This window comes from Crocuta crocuta, unplaced genomic scaffold, assembly GCF_008692635.1.
Source record: "Crocuta crocuta isolate KB4526 unplaced genomic scaffold, BGI_CrCroc_1.0 scaffold90, whole genome shotgun sequence".
NCBI classification, from domain to species: Eukaryota; Metazoa; Chordata; class Mammalia; order Carnivora; family Hyaenidae; genus Crocuta; species Crocuta crocuta.
This window is the reverse complement of record NW_027527449.1, coordinates 6,071,034-6,091,440: the sequence shown is the minus strand read 5'-3', so window position 1 is coordinate 6,091,440 and position 20,407 is coordinate 6,071,034. Positions and strand designations below refer to the sequence as shown.

The 20,407-nt window shown below is 36.8% G+C and overlaps 1 protein-coding gene across 1 annotated transcript; it reads right to left on the bottom strand.

Moving 5' to 3' along the window:
• Positions 1-524: 524 nt before the first annotated feature.
• Positions 525-19,920, bottom strand: TLR3 (toll like receptor 3). The gene is made up of 6 exons (XM_077762348.1): positions 19,848-19,920; positions 19,403-19,515; positions 8,196-8,647; positions 6,282-6,473; positions 1,900-3,752; positions 525-1,673 (listed from the first exon to the last, which is right to left on the bottom strand). The coding sequence occupies exons 2-6, from the start codon at positions 19,491-19,493 to the stop codon at positions 1,445-1,447; spliced, it is 2,817 nt and encodes a 938-aa protein (XP_077618474.1). The 5' UTR covers positions 19,494-19,515; positions 19,848-19,920; the 3' UTR covers positions 525-1,444.
• Positions 19,921-20,407: the final 487 nt, after the last annotated feature.

The window sequence follows — 20,407 nt, the reverse complement described above, 5'->3', positions numbered from 1 at the left end:
TTTTATTTTACAATGCCAAAATAAAATGAGATTATCTCACAGGCGGAAACCACATCTTAATGAAAACGCTATCTAGTGAGTGTGCCAGGTGCAAGGGGGGTGTGTCATGTGGAAGTGAAAATGAGTCCTTCACACATTCACATTGTTGAGAGAATGTGAGAAAAGTGGGTATCACTTGCTCCAGGATTTTGTGGACTTAGCCCCAAGAATACTGTAAGATTTTAATCAAAGTTCCAAATTGTGACACCTCAAATTCTCCCTAAATTCACCAAACATGTACCTCTAATATAGAAATTAACCCAGCTTTATAATCTCAACACTCTCTTTATGTGAATACCAGAACTATAAAGGTTTTAAAAAGCTATTCATGTCTATTCTCAATAATTAGATTATTTCCATTGTAAAACAAAAATAAAATTTAAAAGAATAGTCTTTCTAGAGAAGGACTAAGGTACACATAGCATATTATCTTATGACATGATAATATATTTCATGTGAATGTATTATACCATGATCATCATCACTAATCATATAGGTTTAACACCATAATTTTTTTTTTTACAAATAGTTTATTGTCAAATTAGTTTCCACATAACACCACCATAATTTTTAAGATCAGAAGTCAAAGAGCCCCAGTAAGACCAAATGATTTGACCAGGACCATCTGTGACCAAGAGAAAACAATATTTTATTTCCACAAAGCTAATCTACTAATTAACCTTCAGGAAGCAAGCCTTTCTATAATACTTTTTTTGTTTCCTGTAATACTTTTAAGTAAGAGAATTGTTTCTTCTAACACCTATAGCAGAAACCCAAATATCAGGGAAATATAAGCATTTATTAATATATTTATTTTAACTAAGTAATCAAAATGAATTACAAATGTTTTCTGACCATGAGGCTGTATGTTAAAATGGAATTTAACACTTAAGAAAATCAACACTGAAGTAGGCACCACTAAAATAAAAGCTTTCTAACTGAAAAAAAAATACTGTAAGTAAGCCTTTAAAATCTAGGGTATATATTTCACTCTTTTAGAGTTGAAATAGCATTATACCCACTAAAACAATGATCTCTTATTCTCCTATGAGTGCATCCAAGGAAAAAAAAAAACAAACCTCCAAATATAATTATCGGAAACCTTCACATAATTCTAACTTTTCTTTTCATGAGGAATATTCTGAAACTTTCTTAAGTTGTCATAGACCTCAGTAACCAAGTATATATTCATTAGTAGAGGATATTCTTATAAGTTTATTTTGCGTCTAATTAACTCAGTTGGCAATAAAAGGCCTGAAATAGGGAGATACAAAACATAGGACTGTGGTAGAATGCTAAGTATGAATAAACAGATATATATTATTTTCAAATAAAGCCTAAATTTACTATGAAACTCTTTAAGTGGAGAAAGTTATTCCTTTGTTAACTCAGTCTTTAAATAAATTTAATGTATTGAATTTCTGGATCCAAGCGCTACTTGCAATTTATGATGAAAGGCATTTACCCGTTCTTTCTGAACTGGCCAGTTCAAGATGCAGTGAGATTTAAACATCCCTCGTCGCAAACAGAGTGCATGGTTCAGTTTATAATCTGGAATATCCTCAAGAAAGATCAATATAATGGAATCCAGATTTTGTTCAATAGCTTGCTGAACTGCCTGGTGCACCTTGAATCTAGAAAAAAATAATTATTAACATAAGTTATATATCAGCATACGGTTCTTAACAGCCAAAAGCCCTAACATCCCCCCTTACATTTGTTTTTATCTGTCACTAATAATCAAGTTATTTTTAAAATTTATTTTTTAATTTCTTTGAGTTGTCAATCATAATGTAGGTAATATTTGAAAGCTCAAGTGAGAAACAAGTACACACTTAAAATTTCACAGTGTTCACCTACCTTTTACATAATGGATCTTTTAATAGATGCTGTGTTATAACAAAAATTGTTTTCCTGCTCCTTTTGATGCTATTAACAATTGATTCAAGTTCAAGGACACCTGCCTCAAAGTCCCTTTCTTCGAGACAAAATCTGAGAGTTTGATCTTTTTCTTCCATCGGAGAGAAGTGTTCCCAGACCCAATCCCTGTCTTTATAGGCATGAATTATATATGCTGCATATTCAAACTGCTCTGGCTGTCTTTCTATTTCCTTAAAACCAAGAACTCGATGCACTGAAACGTTCCAATAAAAAGATATCCTCCAGCCTTCAAAATGGATGAGCAGTACAGTAAAGATAAAAATCAAAAGGATACTGGTATTTATTATGAAAAAGAGTTCAAAAGGGGCACTGTCTTTGCACGGTGATATATCAAAAAGCATCACTGGGAAACCATGATATTGAGGTGGGGTATTACAGAGGTAATGGCTTGATAGCTCTGAGATGTTGGTATGGGTACCATTAATCCAATTAACAAACCAGGCAATACTTTCACAGGTACAATCAAATGGATTAAAGCTCATATCTAAATTGCTCAGGTTCCTGAAGGCTGGCCCAAAAACATCCTTCTCAACTGACGTTATGAGATTCTTCTGAAGGTTCAGTGACTTCAGAGATGCCAGATCATTGAAGACAGAGAGCGGAAATAGGTTTAAATTATTCAATCCTAAATCAATGCTCTTTAATTCCGATAAGCCCTTGAATACCTCTGCTGGGATCTCATCAAAGCCATTAGACTCTAGGTTAAGAATGCGGAGGTGAGAAAGACCCTTGAGAAAATAAACAGGGCCAGTAGGGTTTGCATGTTTCCATAGTCGTGCTAAGTTGTTATGCTGCAATTCCAGAATTTCTAGTTTCTCAAGACCTTCCAACAGTTGATCGTTTATGTTGGCTATATTGTTGTTGCTCAGATCCAGAATGACCAAGTTCCGGAGAGGATGAAAAGGTGAAGGAGAACTGTCCGTATTCCTAAGGGCCACTCTGCGAAGCATCAGTCGCTGGAGGCTTGGAACCAAGCCAAAAGAACTGCTCGCCAGTTGTAGGTATTTGTTGTAGGAAAGGTAGATTTCAATGATATTTCCTAGACCTTTCCATTCTTGGCCTGTGAGCTCTTGCCCAATCTCATTAAGGCCAAGGTCGAGTACCTGAAGGTGGCCCAAACAAAAAAAAGCACCACTCTCTAGTTTTGAGATTTTGTTTCTGGTTAGGTTGAGTGTGACCAAAGGAGACTGAGCAAGTGACAAAAATGTTTCATTTGTTAAAGTTCGCAAGCTTGTGAAGGAGTTGGATAGACTTAAGTATTTCAGCTTTATCAGTCCCGTGAACATATTACTTTTTATGCCTGCGAAGTTGTTGTCTTCCAGGTTAAGATACTCCAAACATTTCAGCCACTGAAAGGAAAAATCATCAATCTTGGGATGCAAAGTAAGGGAAGTGCTTTGTTTAGTGAAAGATCGTCTCAAATCCAGGTATCGCACGTTGAGAAGCCCATAGAAGGAGTGAGAAAACAAGTGTTCTATATTATTATACTCCAGGAAGAAATATTTTAGATGTGGAAGCCACACAAAGGAATCATTTTCAATCACATTTAAGTTGTTGTGGGAAAGATCGAGCACGGTGAGATTTGTGTGCTTCAGTCCAGTGAAAGTCATGTTGCTCGTTCTGTACAGCTGGGTGTTGCTCAGGGATAGATTCTGAATGCTTGTGTCTGACAATTCCAAACAAAGCTTCTCTATGAGGCTGGGGTTCAGTGGAGCATTGTTCAGAGAGAGGCCAAATAATTTTCCAATTGCATGAAAACATCCTGGAGAGAACTAAAGGTGGGGAAAAAAGAGGTTAATAACCAAAACACAGTGGAGTCTGCATGACTCTAGAAACGCTTAAACACAATTCTTTCCTCCGTCGCCTTCCCTCTTCACTGCCTTCTCTGGGTTTATTCTCCTTCCCCTACTGCACAGCTCCTTACTCTGTGCCTAGACACCCACTGCAGTCCTCAGCTTTCCTGGCCGCTGCTTACTCTCTACCCGGCATTCAATGGGCTTCTTTTCAGGATGCCCTACCTGACCTCCCAGTCTAGGTGAAGTCCCTAGTGTTTTTAATTGATCGCACTGAGTATAACTGTAATTAATAAACTCTTCGTAAAGTCACCACTGGGGCAGATCCTGTGGCGGTCTTGATGATCACTGTTCACGGTGAACACGTGTGGACCGAATGGGTGGATTTTATTCTGAAACAGTGACACGCACTTCCCTTCTGTCACTCTGAGTTCCAGACATCCTCTTTGTCTTTCCAGCACCGGTTTTCTCCAGACTTTATTGCATGATGGTGCCCCCAGTTCCCTTCCGCTCTGCCCCCACTCCCTCACCAGAAGCCTTGTCCGCTGTGGGATTCAGCCCCAGAACAAGAGACCAGAAGGCAAGGAGAGAAGGAATCCAGAGAAGGTAGTAGCCAGTCCTGGGTGGTTAAACACCAGGGGGAGCAAAGAGGCTCTGATTCCTGTTGTGTCATTTGTGAGATGTTAGGGCTAATGGAAGAAAAGGCAAAAGCGGGAAGAAAGTGTATTTTATTGCAAGTAAAGTGAATTGGACCACAAAGCAGGAAATTGTTAAATTCATTACGGTGAACTGCCCTGAGAGCATTATTTTGTAGTAATCAAAATATTGATTGAGTTTTGAATAATTCTTGATGACATGGAGGATGTTCATGATATATTACTGTTAAATGGCAGGAGACACCGTTGTCTATGGGAGGCAACACAGCACAGAAGTTAAGAGCATGGGCTCTTATCTAACACTGCCAGAAACCCAGTTCTGTCACCAAATAGTCATGTGTGAGACCTTGGACAAGCTCCTCAACCTTCTTCATCTCAGTTTCTCCTTGTGTAAAATGATGATAGGAATAAATGATGATAGGGATGCCTGCATGGCTCAGTTGTTTAAGCATCTGACTCTTGTTTTTGGCTCAGGTCATGATCTCACAATTCATGAGATTGAACCTCACATCCAACTCTTTGCTGACGGTATGAAGCTTCCTTGGGATTCTCTCTCTCTGCCTCTCCCCTGCTTGCTCTCTCTCTCTCTCTAAAATAAATAAACTCAAAAATAAAAAGAATGAGTTGGTTACAGAACTATGTAAATATATATATTTAATAAATACATATTTACATATGATAAATTATAAATAAATAATAATGAAGTTAAATTCATAAATATATAAAATAAACTATAAATATATATGCACATGTATAAACTTATCATAGTGCCCAACACACAGTGTATTTTGAATTTGTGCTCTGGTTTTCAGTGGCTGTTACTTTTTCTTATTATCACTTGGAGAAAAGCTGGAGATAAAAATACCCAACACTGGTTGTCTCTGGGCTGTGGCTTTTTGGATGATTTTTATCTCCTCCTTCATTACTTACATATTTTGTAAGATTTCTACAATAAATGTTGTAAACAAAAAAAAGTTCTTCAATAATTAGCATGAATATTACTATGAAAATGTTTGTTTGGCTGTTTATATTTTATCGTCTCAGGACAAATACACAGTCTACTTTTATGTCTGAAGGTTTATACAGCTTTTAAAAATCTGACTTAGTTTATGATTTCCAATATTCTTATTCTCAGCCTGTAAAGGGATAAAATACAAACATACCTGTATGTGAAAGTAGTTAATGAACTGAATATCATGCATCTAAAGAGAAGGTTAGTTAGGTGTATTCCATTATGAGAAGATTTTCATAATAATCTAACGCTAGGTATCATTTATGGAGCAATTACATGCCAACTACTGTGCTAAATTCTTTACCACATAGACTATGAAGTAGTGTTATTATTATACTAATTTTATAGCCAGCCGGGGGAACTGGAGCATAGAGAACTTGAGTGATTTGCCTAATTACACAAGTATTAGGAGCGAAAGCCTACACGGGGAGCCAACTAACCCAACGCTAGAGACTGTGCTCTTAACTATCATGCTATTTTAATTCTTTCAGAGATTTTGTGCCATAGATAGTATTGTTTCCGCTTTACAAGTGAGGAAACTAAGGCCCAGAAAGGTTAAGTAGGTTCCTCAAGGTCAAAATACTGGCCCGTAATTGGAACAGGGATTTTAACCTATTTCTGTTAGACAGCAGAGCTCCAGCCTCTAATTGCTGGTGGTCTCTAACTTTGTGAGGAGGACATCCACGGCCCCATGGAGTTAAGTGTGAAGGACTTTTGGAGGACATGACAAACAGTATTACCCCTTTCTCTAGGGATCTTTAGATTCTTACCCAAGTGACTCAGTTAGGGATTGCCCATACTTAAAGGTAGAACACAAAATAATTTTACCTTACTTCTTACCTCTTTAATTGGATTTGATGACAATTCTAATTTTTTCAAAGAAGAATTGCCAAGGAAATCCAGTTCTTCATGTCTCAGGATACTAATTTTATTATTTGATAACAGGAGCTCTTGGAGATTTTCCAGTTGGAGGTGACTTCCTAATTTGGTGGATGACAAACCATTATGAGATAGGTCTAATTTGATTAAATTCTAAGACAGAAAAAAGATGTATACAAGTTAGAGTCTTGTCACAAAACATAGGTCCTTTAAATGTACCTGAATCTTAGAAACAACAGCAAAAATATCATCTCTCTATTATTCTATAGAAAACCGACAGTAGAAGTAATGAAAATTTTTGGTGGTGATCAAAAACACCATTGTTACAAGGGTTTGTTTCTCACTTCAAGAATCATTTTTTTAAGTTTAATTATTTATGAGTCGGGGAGGGGCAGAGAAAGAGAGCAACACAGAATCTGAAGCAGGCTCCAGACAGAGCCTGATGCGGGGCTTGAACTCACAAACCATGATATCATGACCACAGCTGAAGTCGGATATTTAACCGACTGAGCCACCTGGGTGCCCCTGAGAATCAGTTTTTAAAAAGAATGATTTTACTTCTCTTACCAATATAATACACTTAAAGCGTATTTATTCACGATATAAGGAATATTCATAATAAACATTTATTTATTTACAATAAGCATATCTTTGTGATGTAAGGAATATTCATGCGGCTTCCTAAACATCTAATGTCATGCATTAGCCTTGAAATGAAACAGAAAAAATGAAGAAGAAGTATTTTCTTAAGAAGTATGAGTAGAACTTTGCTGCCCATGAAATCCTAAAAAGATGTTTACTTTGAGAAAGGTGGATAGTTAAGTTAATTTTGCATCATGGCTAATACAGGATACTCATTTTTGTTTGTTTTGTTAGCACTGTGGGACATTTTACCACCTTGTGCTATTTTTAACAGGTAAACTTCCACTCGGGTAAAAGGTGAGAAAAAGCTGATATGTATTAGTGTAAAATCTTATGTAATATGTATTAAAGAGAGTAAGATGTTTATTTATGTTTTAAGCATAAAAGAACATTTTGCCAAAGATTATTCTAACTGGATTTGAGGCCTTCATGTCCAAGAACATTTTGTCCACTTCAGAATCTAAAGAGGCACAAGAATTTCAAATCACTAGCAAGCAAGTCATTTTATAAATGTTTCTAAGTATATTTAAGTTTGTACATTTTTCTTGACATATGAGGTCAAGGTGTATAGGTTCATATAATGAAGAAAACAGAGAGTTTTAAAAAAGGCTTTGGTTCAAGAAAAGTACCTAATAATTGTCTCAGATTGAGAGATAATAACATATATTTTCACAGATTTAAAATTCAAGCAAAGTACTTGGGGGGAAAAAGATGGTAGTCTTTAGTAAAGCAATAACATGAAGGGATTTCTTAAATCAAGAGTCAGTAATTTTTTTTTTAAATTTGCTTTATCATGTATCAGTTTGTTAACCTGAACTCACACTTTGGATGTGCTTTTTAATGTTTTTTCATTACTTCAGGCACTATCAGCAGCATTGAGAGTTTACTTGCTGGGTTCCTAATGGAATATTCTTATTTTTCTCTGGTCATGACAGATCAGATTCTTCTCTGATTTTTACCTCTTGTATCTAAGTTGTATTTTTAATGGGAGGGAGGGAGGGAGACTGAAATGAATAAAGATGCTATGTTCTATTTTGAAAAGATTTCCGATCTTAAATGTCCATATTTGTATGTAGAGTTGCCCCTCTTCCTAGCTGGGTAGGTAGATCAGATTTCTTATTTTTGACCTTGATATTTAGATATGAAATCTAAAGATTCATAAGTGACCTGAAAACTTAACATGAGATAACATATTTTTAACTTCTTATATGGAAATGAACATTTTCATTTTACCTTCAGGTTGTGAAAGGGATTATTTTCAATTTTCTGGATTGAATTGGACCTTAGGTAGAGTTCAGCCAAATTCAAGCAGAAGATAAAAGTTTGCTCTGAAAGGTGAGATAGTTCATTGTGTTCGAGATTCAAAATTTCCAACATGGGGAGTTTTTGGCACAATTCTGGCTCCAGTTTTGAGATGGAGTTAAATCCTCCATCCAAGATAGTAAGTTGGCTGTATCTTGTAAAGTTGTCAGGTGGTAATCTTCTGAGCTGATTATGGGAGAGATTCAACATTGTTAGGTTTTCTGGGAGATCATCAGGCACTTGAGTCAACTTCAGATGACTACAGTCAGCTATTTCATGTCTAACAACACATTTGTTGGCAGAAGACGTACACAGCATCCAAAAGGGCAAGAGCCCCAAAAAGGAGTAGATATAAGGCAAACTCTGGCTCATGACTCTCTCCTCTGAAAGAAACATAACAAAGTAATGGACAACATTACTAACACAGGTTTTCATAGGCATTGGCACACTCTTTGTAAAACAGATAACCAAATGTGACGAGATGCGATCTTCTTATTCACAACTTGTATGATGTGAAGTATGTATTATACTAGTAATACATCAAATGGAAATAATTCCCATAGCACAGAAAAGTAAAAAATGGAACACACAAACTCCCTCTTCACTCTTCACCTCGACCCCATCTTCAGTGTGCCAAGATAACCTCCGGACAGTTTCTATTTTTAATTTTCACGGTCACCTCCACATGTTTGTGCTTATGCTTCTATTTCTTCAATACCTGACATAAAGTATTTTCTTCCCACTGTAAAGATAAGACTATTCCACAGTTTTTCTGTGGTCACTTTTAATTTATTCAACCTGTTACATTTATAACTTTTATGATTATAGCTAAAACTCAATTTTATTAATCAAACAACTTGAGATGTCCTCTCTTGACCCTCATGATGTGATACAAGAAATGTGAACCCTGTGAATTTTCTGCACATTCCTTCCATATTTACATTTCCTAAAACTGCCAACTACAGCCCTGCTTGACATTGTCAAGATATAAAATGTGAGCATTTTTATCCTAAAACTGTGGTGAATCCAACACACTTGGCCTACATAAATTCAGAAAATCTAAAGTCAGCAAATACCATTTGCAATTTTATGACTGTGTAAATAAGTATACACTGCAGAATCAGGACAACTTAGACAAACATACTGATGAGGAGAAAAATCCCTGAATACACCCCTGAGTTGTGCTCCTGGTTTTCGGCTCTGTAGACTCTGGAAGTTACCTCATTTCTCAGGTTTTAGTTCCCTCATCTTATAAGTCTGGACAATTGAAGTCGCTCTTCTATAGCCTGTTACAAGGATTAAAAGAGATAAGCCTTGCAGTATCTTGAACACAGCAGCATTTAACATTATTACTATTATTATGAATCGGTAAAATAATCCATGATTTATAAATAGATAATTATACCTATTTTCTATTTTGTAAATGTTTTACTTCATAAAGAAAATCTATACATGACAAAAGCCAGTTATATCATGAGACAATCTCAGCTAACCATTAAACAAGAAGAGGGGGCCAAGCATGTAAAATCATTGAAATTCAAGGAAATTCAGGTGGCTAGAAAGATTTGAGAAGCTCCTTAGTAACCTAGCCTTGGGTTAGATAGAAAGCCACAGTACAGATTCTAGGGCTGTCTTCACAGGCTGGGAATCCACTAGCATCTTCCCTGAACAACTGCAAATGATCTTCATTTGAGGAGGTTCGATTCCTTTAAACCTGTTCTGTTTTTCAATTTCATTTTATTTATTTCTTTATTTTTAAATGATTATTTTATTTTAAGACAGAGAGAGAGAGGAGAGAGAAAGAAAGAATGTGCAGGAATGGCAGACAGAGAGGGAGAGAGAGAAAATTCCAAACAGGTTCTGCACTGTCAGCACAGAGCCTGATATAGGGCTCAACTTCATGAACTGTGAGATCCCGAACTGTGCCAAAATCAAGAGTTGGATGCTTAACCAATTGAGCTATCCAGGTGTCCCTTCAATTTCATGTTAAGAATAAATAGAAAGTTCTGGGTTATGAGGCATCCATGGATCACTTTACCCTACTACTTTGTCTAAAGAATCAAAGTAATAAATTAAGCATTTGCTAACATATTATTCACAAAATAGAAAGGCCTTTAAAAGTTTTAATGGGGTTTTGGAGAGAAGACAGGGGAGTGATAAGAGGCCCCTAGCCTTGCCTCATCCCTTGAACATAGCTAGATAAACATCAAATCATTCTCAACACCCAAGAAATCAATATAAGGATGAGAGAATAAATTGCACAACTAGAGGGAGAGAAGAAGTGACATTGTAGAAGCTAGGAGGTGTGATATGTGCTTTGGGGAAGAAAATGACTGTGGATGCTATGGAAGGAAGGGAGCCCTGATCACAGAGAGAGGAGAGAGAGAGAGAGAGGGAGAGAGAGAGGGAGCAGTGCATAGGGGATCACACAAGAAAAACACTCCTTCAAAACCATTGACTGGGAAAATGAGAGGGGCTGATTATTGTGAGTTTTTACAACCAGCAGAGCTCAAAGACTGGAGTTTCAGAAGTCGGTGCCATGGCAGGTGTGGAGCCCAGTGGGTGCAATGATGCTCTGTAGAAGGCAGAGGCTTGGGAATGGACAGCATGATCTGAGGATCCCTTGGGACACTGGGAGAGATATTTAACCCTTCTTGGAGTGCACCTGGGAGGGGCGGCGTTGCCTCTCAGGGAACAAAAGAGCCAGTAGGCACCACTGTGCTGCCCTGTCCCTTAGCAAGGGAACAGACACAGCTAACCTGAGGGCAGCGAACCTGGATTTCAGCTTTTTGCAGCACTTTACTCTAAACTCTAAGCTCCTGGGTGTTGGTACAGCTGCCCTTCTGAGACAAACCGGCACCAGCCCCAATGTGAAGGTGGGACTCTTTCCCAGAGCACCAGCATGAGTCAGTATGAGTCAGTATGAGTCAGAACACTGGGCCCCTAAAGTTCGGAGTTTTGAAACTCAACCGACATGCCTGAGATAAAACCAGTGCACACAGCCCAGAAACAGACAGAGTGAAGGCAGGGACCCGAGGGATGCCTAGGACACACAAAGGGAGATTGTTAGCGTCTCTGAGGGCTTCCTGGACAGCAGCAGGCACAGACTCCCCTTCGCAGGGACAAGGGAGAGGGTTAGCACCAATATTTACCCTCCCCATCAGCACAGGAAAATTATGGAAAACAGTAAAGCCAAAAAGAAGATGGAAAGAAAAATAATGGATCATGAGTGGAAACTTAGGGAACTCAGCAACTCCATAAAACACAGTAACATTCATATCATAGGAGTCCCTGAAGAAGAGAAGGAAAAGGGAGTTGGGGCAGAAAGTTTAAAGTTTATTTGAGATATTTCAGGGAGGGGGCAAGATGGCGGAGAAGTAAGGAGCTCCGTACTTGCACTCGCGCCCATACATCANAAAAAAAATAAAGTTTATTTGAGCAAATGACAGATGAAAACTTCTCTAATCTGGGGAAAGAAACAGACACCCAAACCTAGGAGGCAAAGAGAACTCCCATCAAAATCAACAAAAGCAGGCCAGCACAAGGACATATATATCAGAGAAAAATTTGCAAAATACAGAGATAAGGAAAAAAAACAAAACAAAACTAAAAGCAGCCCTGGAAAAGATATTCCTAACCTAAAAGGGAAGACAAATAAAGTTAGCAGCAGACCTTCCACAGAAACGTGGCAGACCAGAGGGAAGTGGCATGAAATATTCAATGTTCTGAATGGGAAAAATATGCGGCCATGATACTTTATCCAGCAAGGCTATCATTCAGAATGGAAGGGGAAATAAATAGTTTCCCAGACAAACAAAAACTAAAGGAGTTCATGACCACTAAACCAGCCCTGCAAGAATTATTACAGGGGACTCTTTGAGTGAGAAAAGAAAAGCAAAAGCAACAAAGACTAGAAATGAACAAAGAAACCCTCCGGAAACAATGACTTAACAGGTAATACAATGACACTAAAATTGTATGGAACCACAAAAGACACTGAAAAGACAAAACAATCTTGAAAAAGAAAAGCAAAGCTGGAGGCATCACAATTCTGGACTTCAAGCTATATTACAAAGATATAGTAATCAAAACAGTATGGTACAGTCACAAAAACAGACACAGTGGTCAATGGAACAGAACAGAAAGTCCAGAAATGAACCCACAGCTATATGGTAAATTAATCTTCAACAAAGCAGGAAGGAATACCCAATGGGAAAATTCTATTCAACAAATAGTGTTGGGAAAACTGGACAGAAACATGCAGAGGAATGAAACTGGACCACTTTCTTATATCATACACAAAACTAAATTCAAAATGGATGAAAGACCTGTATATGAGGCAGGAAATCATCAAAACCCTAGAGGAGAGGAGCGCCTGGGTGGCTCAGTTGGTTAGGCGTCTGACTTCGTCTCAGGTCATGATCTCACAGTTTGTAGGTTCGAGCCCCATGTTGGGCTCTGTGCTGACAGCCAGCTCAGAGCCTGGAGACTGTTTCAGATTCTGTATCTCCCTTTCTCTTTGAGCCTCCACGCTCATGCTGTCTCTCTCTCAGAAATAAATAAAACATTAAAAAAAAGTTAAAAACAATATCCTAGAGGAGAACACAGGGATCAACCTCTTTGACATTGACTGTGGTAACTTCCTACTAGACACATCTCCTGAGGCAAGGGAAACAAAAGCAAACATAAATTATTGGAACTTCATCAAGATAAACATCTTCAAAGTATAGGAAACCATCAGCAATACAAAAAGGCAACATTCAGAATGGGAGAAGATATTTAGCAATGACATATCTGATAAAGGAATAGTATCCAAAATCTATAAAGAACTTATCAAACTCAACACCAAAAAAACAAATAGTCCAGTTAAGAAATGGGCAGAAAACATGAACAGGCACTTTTCCAAAGAAGAGATTCAGATGGCTAACAGTCATATGAAAAGATGTTCATCACTCATCAGTAGGGTAATACAAATCAAAACCATGACAAGATACCACCTCATACCAGTCAGAATGGCTAAAATTAACAACACAGGAAACAACAGGTGTTGGTGAGGATATGGAGAAAGGGGAACCCTCTTACAATGTTGGTAGGAATGCAAACTGGTGCAGCCACTCTGGAAAACAATATGGAGGTTCCTCAAAAAGCTAAAAATAGATCTACGAGCCAGTAATTACACTACTAGGTTATTTACCCAAAGGAAACAAAAATTCTGATTTGAAGGTACACGTGCACCTCGATGTTTATAGCAGCATTATCAACAAAACTAAAGTATGGAAAGAGTCCAAGTGTCCATCAACTGATGAATGGATAAAAAAGTGAGATAGATAGATAGAGAGATAGATAGAGATACACACACACACACACACACACACACACACACACAGAGGAATATTATGCATCCATCAAAAAGAACAAAATCTTGCAATTTGCAATGATGTGGATGGAGCTAAATTGTATTATACTAAGTGAAATAAGTAAGTCAGAGAAAGACAAACACCATATGACTTCAGTAATACATCGAATTTAAGAAATAAAACAGATGAACATAGGGGAAAGAAAAAGAGAGAGAGGGAGGCAAACCATAAGAGTGACTCTTAACTGTAGAGAACAAACTGAGGGTTGCTGGAGCGGAGGTGGGTGGGTGGATGGGCTAAATCAGCAGTGGGTATTAAGGACAGCACTTGTGCTAAGCACTGGGTGTTATATGTAAGTAATGAATCACTAAATTCTACTCCTGAAACTAATATTATACTATATATTAACTAATTAGAATTTAAATAAAAACTTAAAACATAAAAAATAAATAACTTAAAAGTTGTCATTAGAATATTTTATATACTGTATCAAAATTACTAAAGAAACACTGCATAGAATACTTTGATTTTTTATGTAAATTTTTTGTAAGTCTTACAAATTAAATGTAATCATGCTTGATATTTTAAATGGGTGATTTGAGGATAGTTTAGCTAAAATCACAGTGTTAGACATAGAAATGAAAAGAAATAAGATTTTCATTTATGGAATCTTTGCATAAATAGAGTTTTTAAGGAACTAAAATTGCTGATGAATAAAACATGAAACCAGTTGAGTGCAATGAGGTGAGTGCAGAAGATAATAATTCCACGATTCTAAGCAAGTGACCTTTGAATATTTGAGGCAATACAAATTCTTCTCCCTTATACTAAATCACTTCTTCAGAAATATGCCTTGTATAGTTGCTTTGTATTTGGACCATTACTTTCTTGAAGTTTATAAGCTCCCCTATTTTATTCTTGTTGAAAGAAAACTATATGTGATTTCATTTCTACAATACTACGATCATTTAGCTTCTTAATCATAGTCTTGGTTAAAAGGCCAGTTTGGAGGGATATGTCTAACACCTGCTATTTGGTTATCATCATAGAATCCATTCCACCATGTTCCTGGGCTAATGCCACTATCTTATGGACTTCTATATCTTCTTTCTTGAAATATTCCTGTTCTCATTAGAGTATCTTCTTGAGTAGCTCTTTCCCCTCGCTCCCCAGAATATTTATCACAGGTTATCATTCAAGTTCTTGAACATCTGTTTTTGTTCTTTTGTCATATGATTTTGACGTGTAGGCTATTTGAGATTCAAAATACTTTTAATGCAAAATCATGAAGGCATCATTCCCCTGTCCTCTAGTATGCATTGTTCCTAAAAAGAAATCATGCCCATATGGTTTTCTTTCCTTTATGTAAAAGGTAATTGTATCTTACTCCTCTTTTTCTTTATGGAAGTATCTTTTGTTTCTTCTTGGTAATGTAAAATTTCACAAGTATATTCATGCTAAATCTCTCCTCTAAAATGTACCTGTACACTGTAAGCCATTTTCAATCTGAAGACTCATGTCTAAATTTTTAGATTACTTTTTTCTATTATTACTTGGATCATTTCCACTCCTCCTCTTCCTGTGTTCTCTCCTTTGGAACCACTTTTAGGTTGACATGAGTCCTTGCCTATGATTATCTTTGTATTTAAATTGATATCCCATCTTTTTATCTCTTTAGTCTATATTTCCAGATAGAAGCTCAGCTTTTTGCATTGGGATTTGTATCATATATTCTTTTTTAATTTTAGCAATTATATTTTAAATACATACAGAAGAGTACACAAATCGTGAATGTACAGCATGTTGAATTTTCACAAAGAGCATGTCGGTGCATTCACCATTCCTATCAGGAAATACAGCACTATGAGCCCCTGGGAAACCTCCCTCATGCTCTCGCCCAGCCACCACCTCCTCCTTCCCAAAGACAGGTACTTCATGATTTCATACACAAAAAGATTAAGTTGACTTCCTTTTGTATTCCATTAATGGAATTGTGCATTATGTGTCATTTTATGTCTTTTTTTAAAACTCTATATGAGATCCACATCTTGTCCTATAGCAGCATTTGCTAACTTCCATTCATAAAGAATATGGCTATCCCACAGTTAATTTGCCAGCACTTCTAATGAGAAATCCTAAACTATAGCAAAATTCAGAATTTTACAGCGAACACCCTTGTATTATCATATCTACCCTTCTACCCATCATCAGTTCACTGCAACCTCTTCCTATAAAGAATATGCATTGCTACCTTCAACTCGGGATTTGTTAATAGAGTTTTTCTTGTTATATAAAATTTGTATACAATGAAATGCACAAATCTTTAGTGTACATTTTTTGATTTCTGACACATGAATACATCTGTGCAACCCAAACCCTAAAGACTTCCCCCATCCCCTTCCCAATTAATTCCAATCCTTACCTACCAGAGACCATCACAGCTCTCACCATTTCCTGCTATAATGGTGTGTGACTTATAACCTCCTATCAATGGAATCATATGCAGTCTCTTAAATAACGCTTCTTTCACTCAAATGGTATTTTTGAAGTTCATCCATGTTGCATGTAGTGGGAGTTGTTTTGTTTTTGTTTTAATCTAATGGCATTCTGTTGTATGAATTTATCATATTTTGTCCATGCCCATATTAGGCACGTGGATAGTGTGAAGTTTTTCACTATAATTAGAATAAAGTTACTATGAACACCTTCGTACATGTTTTTATGGACATATACACTTGATTCCTTTGAGGTAATTACCTATGATTGGAATTGTTGGGTATTTCATAAGTGTATAGGTTACTTTTAAAAGAAACTGCCAGATCTTTTAGCAAAGTTTGTATCATTTTACGCTCCCACCAACATCTTTACCAACATTTGGTACCATTCTTTTATGTTTCGGTCATTCTGGTATGTGTAGTAATTTCTCATTATGGTTTCAATTTGCATTTCCTTACTGACTGATACTTAACAATTTTTTATGTGCTTATTGTCCATTTGTATAATCTTCCCTTGTATACTCAAAGATTTCACTCATTTTTTAATTAGGTTGTTTATTTATTATTGCATTACAGGAATATTTTTATATAACGAGATATCAATTCATTGTCAGATTTATATTTATGAATGTTTTCTCCCATTTTGTGGGTTACCTATTCATTTTCTTAGTGAATGATGATATCTTGATAGTTATGAGAAAGCCTAATTTATCATTTTTTAAATTACTGCTTTCTGAGTCCTGTCTGAGAAACTGTGCCTCCTCGTAAGTTATTATTATTATTTTTAAGATGTATGGTTTTCAGTGTTAGGTTAGGGTCTGTGGTCTCTCTTTAATAAACTTTTGTGTCTGATGGGAAGGAAGAGTCTACTTTCATTTTTTCAGTTGCATGTCCAGTCTGTCAGACTTCTGTTTGTTTTTTTTTTTAAATACTTTTCTTTCCCCACTGGCTTGCTTCAGTGCCTTTCTTAAAAACCAAATAAGTGTGGGTGGGTTTAATTGTGGTCTATACCTGGGCTCTCTACTCTCTTATACTGAATATTTGTTGATTCTTATGCCAACACCACATTGTTTCGACTACTGTAAGGTTTTATTGTAAACCTTGAAGTCAGAAGTACAAATCTTCCCATTTGATATTCTTTTCCTAGATTGATTTTTCCAAGCTATGGTTGACGGGAATTATCTGAAATAATTTTACTTATTTTTTAACTACTGATTTCACCTGACTAGAATGTGAAGCTATAATAGTAGTTGTTTTTACTCTGTACTGCTTTGCCTGTCTCTAGAAAAATGACTGCAACATAGCAAATATCGAATAAATAGATGTTGAATGAATATCTTTCCATGGGCAGTTAATCAGCTCATGAAAATCTCCTTTATCTCCATACACAACTTTATTTTGGTTGGATATAGACCTAATGTGATATTCTCTGGTATGATCATTTACCCAGTTTCATTCTCAGATATTTTAAAAAACCAAATACATCTTCAATGTATGGAGACAGATCAACAAAAATGCTATTTGAATAATTTAGGTTTTCCATAGGATCTAAAATTTATGTCACAAGAATTCCAGATAAGTTTTAGAGAATAGAATCATTTTAGATGATTAATTGTAGGAAAATAGAGCTAATGTGTTTATAATTGTTCTAATATGCTTTTAAAAATAGTGGTTTTAGGGGCGCCTGGGTGGCTTAGTCGGTTAAGCGTCCGACTTTCGCTTAGGTCATGATCTCGCGGTTGGTGGGTTCGAGCCCCGCATCGGGCTCTGTGCTGACTGCCAGCTCAGAACCTGGAGCCTGCTTCGGATTCTGCGTCTCCCTCTCTCTCTGACCCTCCCCTACTCACACTGTCTCTCTCTCTCCTAGAAATAAATTAAAAAAAAAAATAGTGGTTTTAGTTGTATTCTCATCTAGTCCTGAGAAACAGAAAAAAATCAGCTTCTATTAAGTATGTGGTGGCCTTGATAATACTGGCACTACATACTGTTAGAGCTACACATGATTTTTATATTTATAGGCTACGAGGAACATCACAGCCCAGGCCAGCGCCTTTCCAAATTGCTCAGGTACATGAAGAATGTGGGGCTGGAAATGATACATTCTGGAAATCAGGGACGAACTCTCCAAACCCCAGCTCTCTGAGGGTCTCCGAAACCCCCTTTCCTTCTACTATAAGCACTTCTATTATATTTACCAACTCACAAATACAGTCCCTGAACATACTCTCCTCTTTGCCTGCGTGACATTATCTCTTCTGAAAGGGCTGTAGATAGATCAGAATTGCTGAAAAGGTCTAATCGCTTTACAAGGAATATCCTTGAAGGACTGAAAGACATTCCCAGATCTGAAGATACATTCATCACATAGAAAAAGTTTCACCAAATCATAGGCAGGAAGAGTGAAGAAGGAAAATCCACAAAGACCATATTAGGAAACCTCAGAAACAAGAAAAAAAATCCCAAAACCTTCAAAGGAGAACATATGATCAATTAGTTAGAAAAGAAAAAGATCGTGAGTGATAACAAAACTTTTCATTAGCAACATCAGCCACCAGGAAACAATAGTGATCAGCTTTCAAAATAATCAAGGGAAATAATTTTGAAACTAAAATTTCACTTTCAGCCAAACAACTCAAGATAAGGGGAAAGCTATTTTGAGATATGTAACGATTCAGTAAGTTTATAACTATGCAACCTGTAGTGGAAAAGTTCTGGACTTTGCTTCAGCAAAAAAAAACAAAAACAAAAGCAAAATACTGTTAGAGGATGAAACGGAAGTAAAAAAAAAAATTGCTACTGAGTGAGGCATCACAGAAGCAAAGAAAGCTCAAAAGATGAAAAATAGGCACTCGGTGGGCCTTGCAATTTTAGAAAGGGCTTTCAGGGTGCGTAGAATTACATGTCTCTGTCCAAGTGGGAGACAATATTGCATCATGATAAAGGTGTGGAGTCAGTAGCCAGGCTACTTAGAGCTAACAACCACTGTTTACTTTGGCTTTTACAGTTTGGTTTGTAAACTTCAGAGTATTTTTTTTTCCTGAAATGTATACAGATACACCTAAATGCAGACACACACACACACCAACACACAATCTATTGTGAAATCGGAAGGCAACTTCCTGAAACCAGAACTGCTCAAGGCTGACTCAGATTTCATCAGACTCACCTGCATTTGCCAGGGCCAATTTCTAACCTTCCTATCCATCTAAATACCATTCTACTTCTTACCTGCCAGCACTTTCCTTTATGAGGTCAAAGAAAGCCACTTTGGTATTCCTAGGCATACCTGAGTGTTTTCTTCTTTTCAAGTGTATCATAAAATGCCAGCTCCTGTCTCTTCTCCAGCCAATAAAACTCAGAAAAGCAGATAAGCTCATTCAAGCGCACAGGGCTCTGTAACTTTAACACAAAGATAAGATTTTTTTAAAGACTGTTGCAAAATGAGTTATAGCTTTCCTAATGTGCTTTTTCACATTTTAAAGAACTCCGCGAAGGAAAAGAAACTAATAGCTGCATAAAATGTTTTATTATGTTAATTATAAATTCTTGCTCTTACGCGTATTCAGGGTTACGATACACTTCTCCCCACACCTCTATCATCTCCCGTTTCTCCCATTCTCCTTGTTGATTCTGGCCAGAACAAAGAAAGACTAAAGAATGCTAAAACCAATGTGCATTCCAGATCTGCCAACATGAGAGATTCTATCCCAGTAAGAATTTTAAAGATATACCTTCATGTACTCTGATAACAGCTGAATGTTCCTTTTTTCATTAGTCCAAATCCAGTCGTTTTCACCAGGGAAGCATTGTAGATTTCCTGCTGCAATTTTGAAAGTGAAACTAAAAAAAAGAAAAAGGAGAGGAAAAAAAAAAAAAAAAACACAAGCATCTAATAGTTGGTGAAGTCTAAGAAGGACAGAGGGGAAAAAACACAATTATCACCAAGAGAGATTTTAAATGGATTCTTAAAAACGTCTTGCTTTTCTTCTTCAGGTGCAGTCCCTTGGGTTTTACTAAAAGAGTCACAGATTTAGCAACGGAGAAGTTAAAAAAAACCAGGACCTCCCTACTCCGTGTGGGCAGGGCTAGTACTCCAGAGGTTAATAGATCCCTGAGAATGAATTCCTCTGTTTTTTTCCCCCAAAACCTGATGCAAAACTGTCAGAATCTAGTAGTGTGGTCAGAGTGACAGAAAAAAAAAACCACAATCCCTAATCAAAGCTAAGTAATTTCACTTCTCTTATAGTCTTAGTAAGCATGGAAGATAAATAATGCAGAAGTGAACATTTTG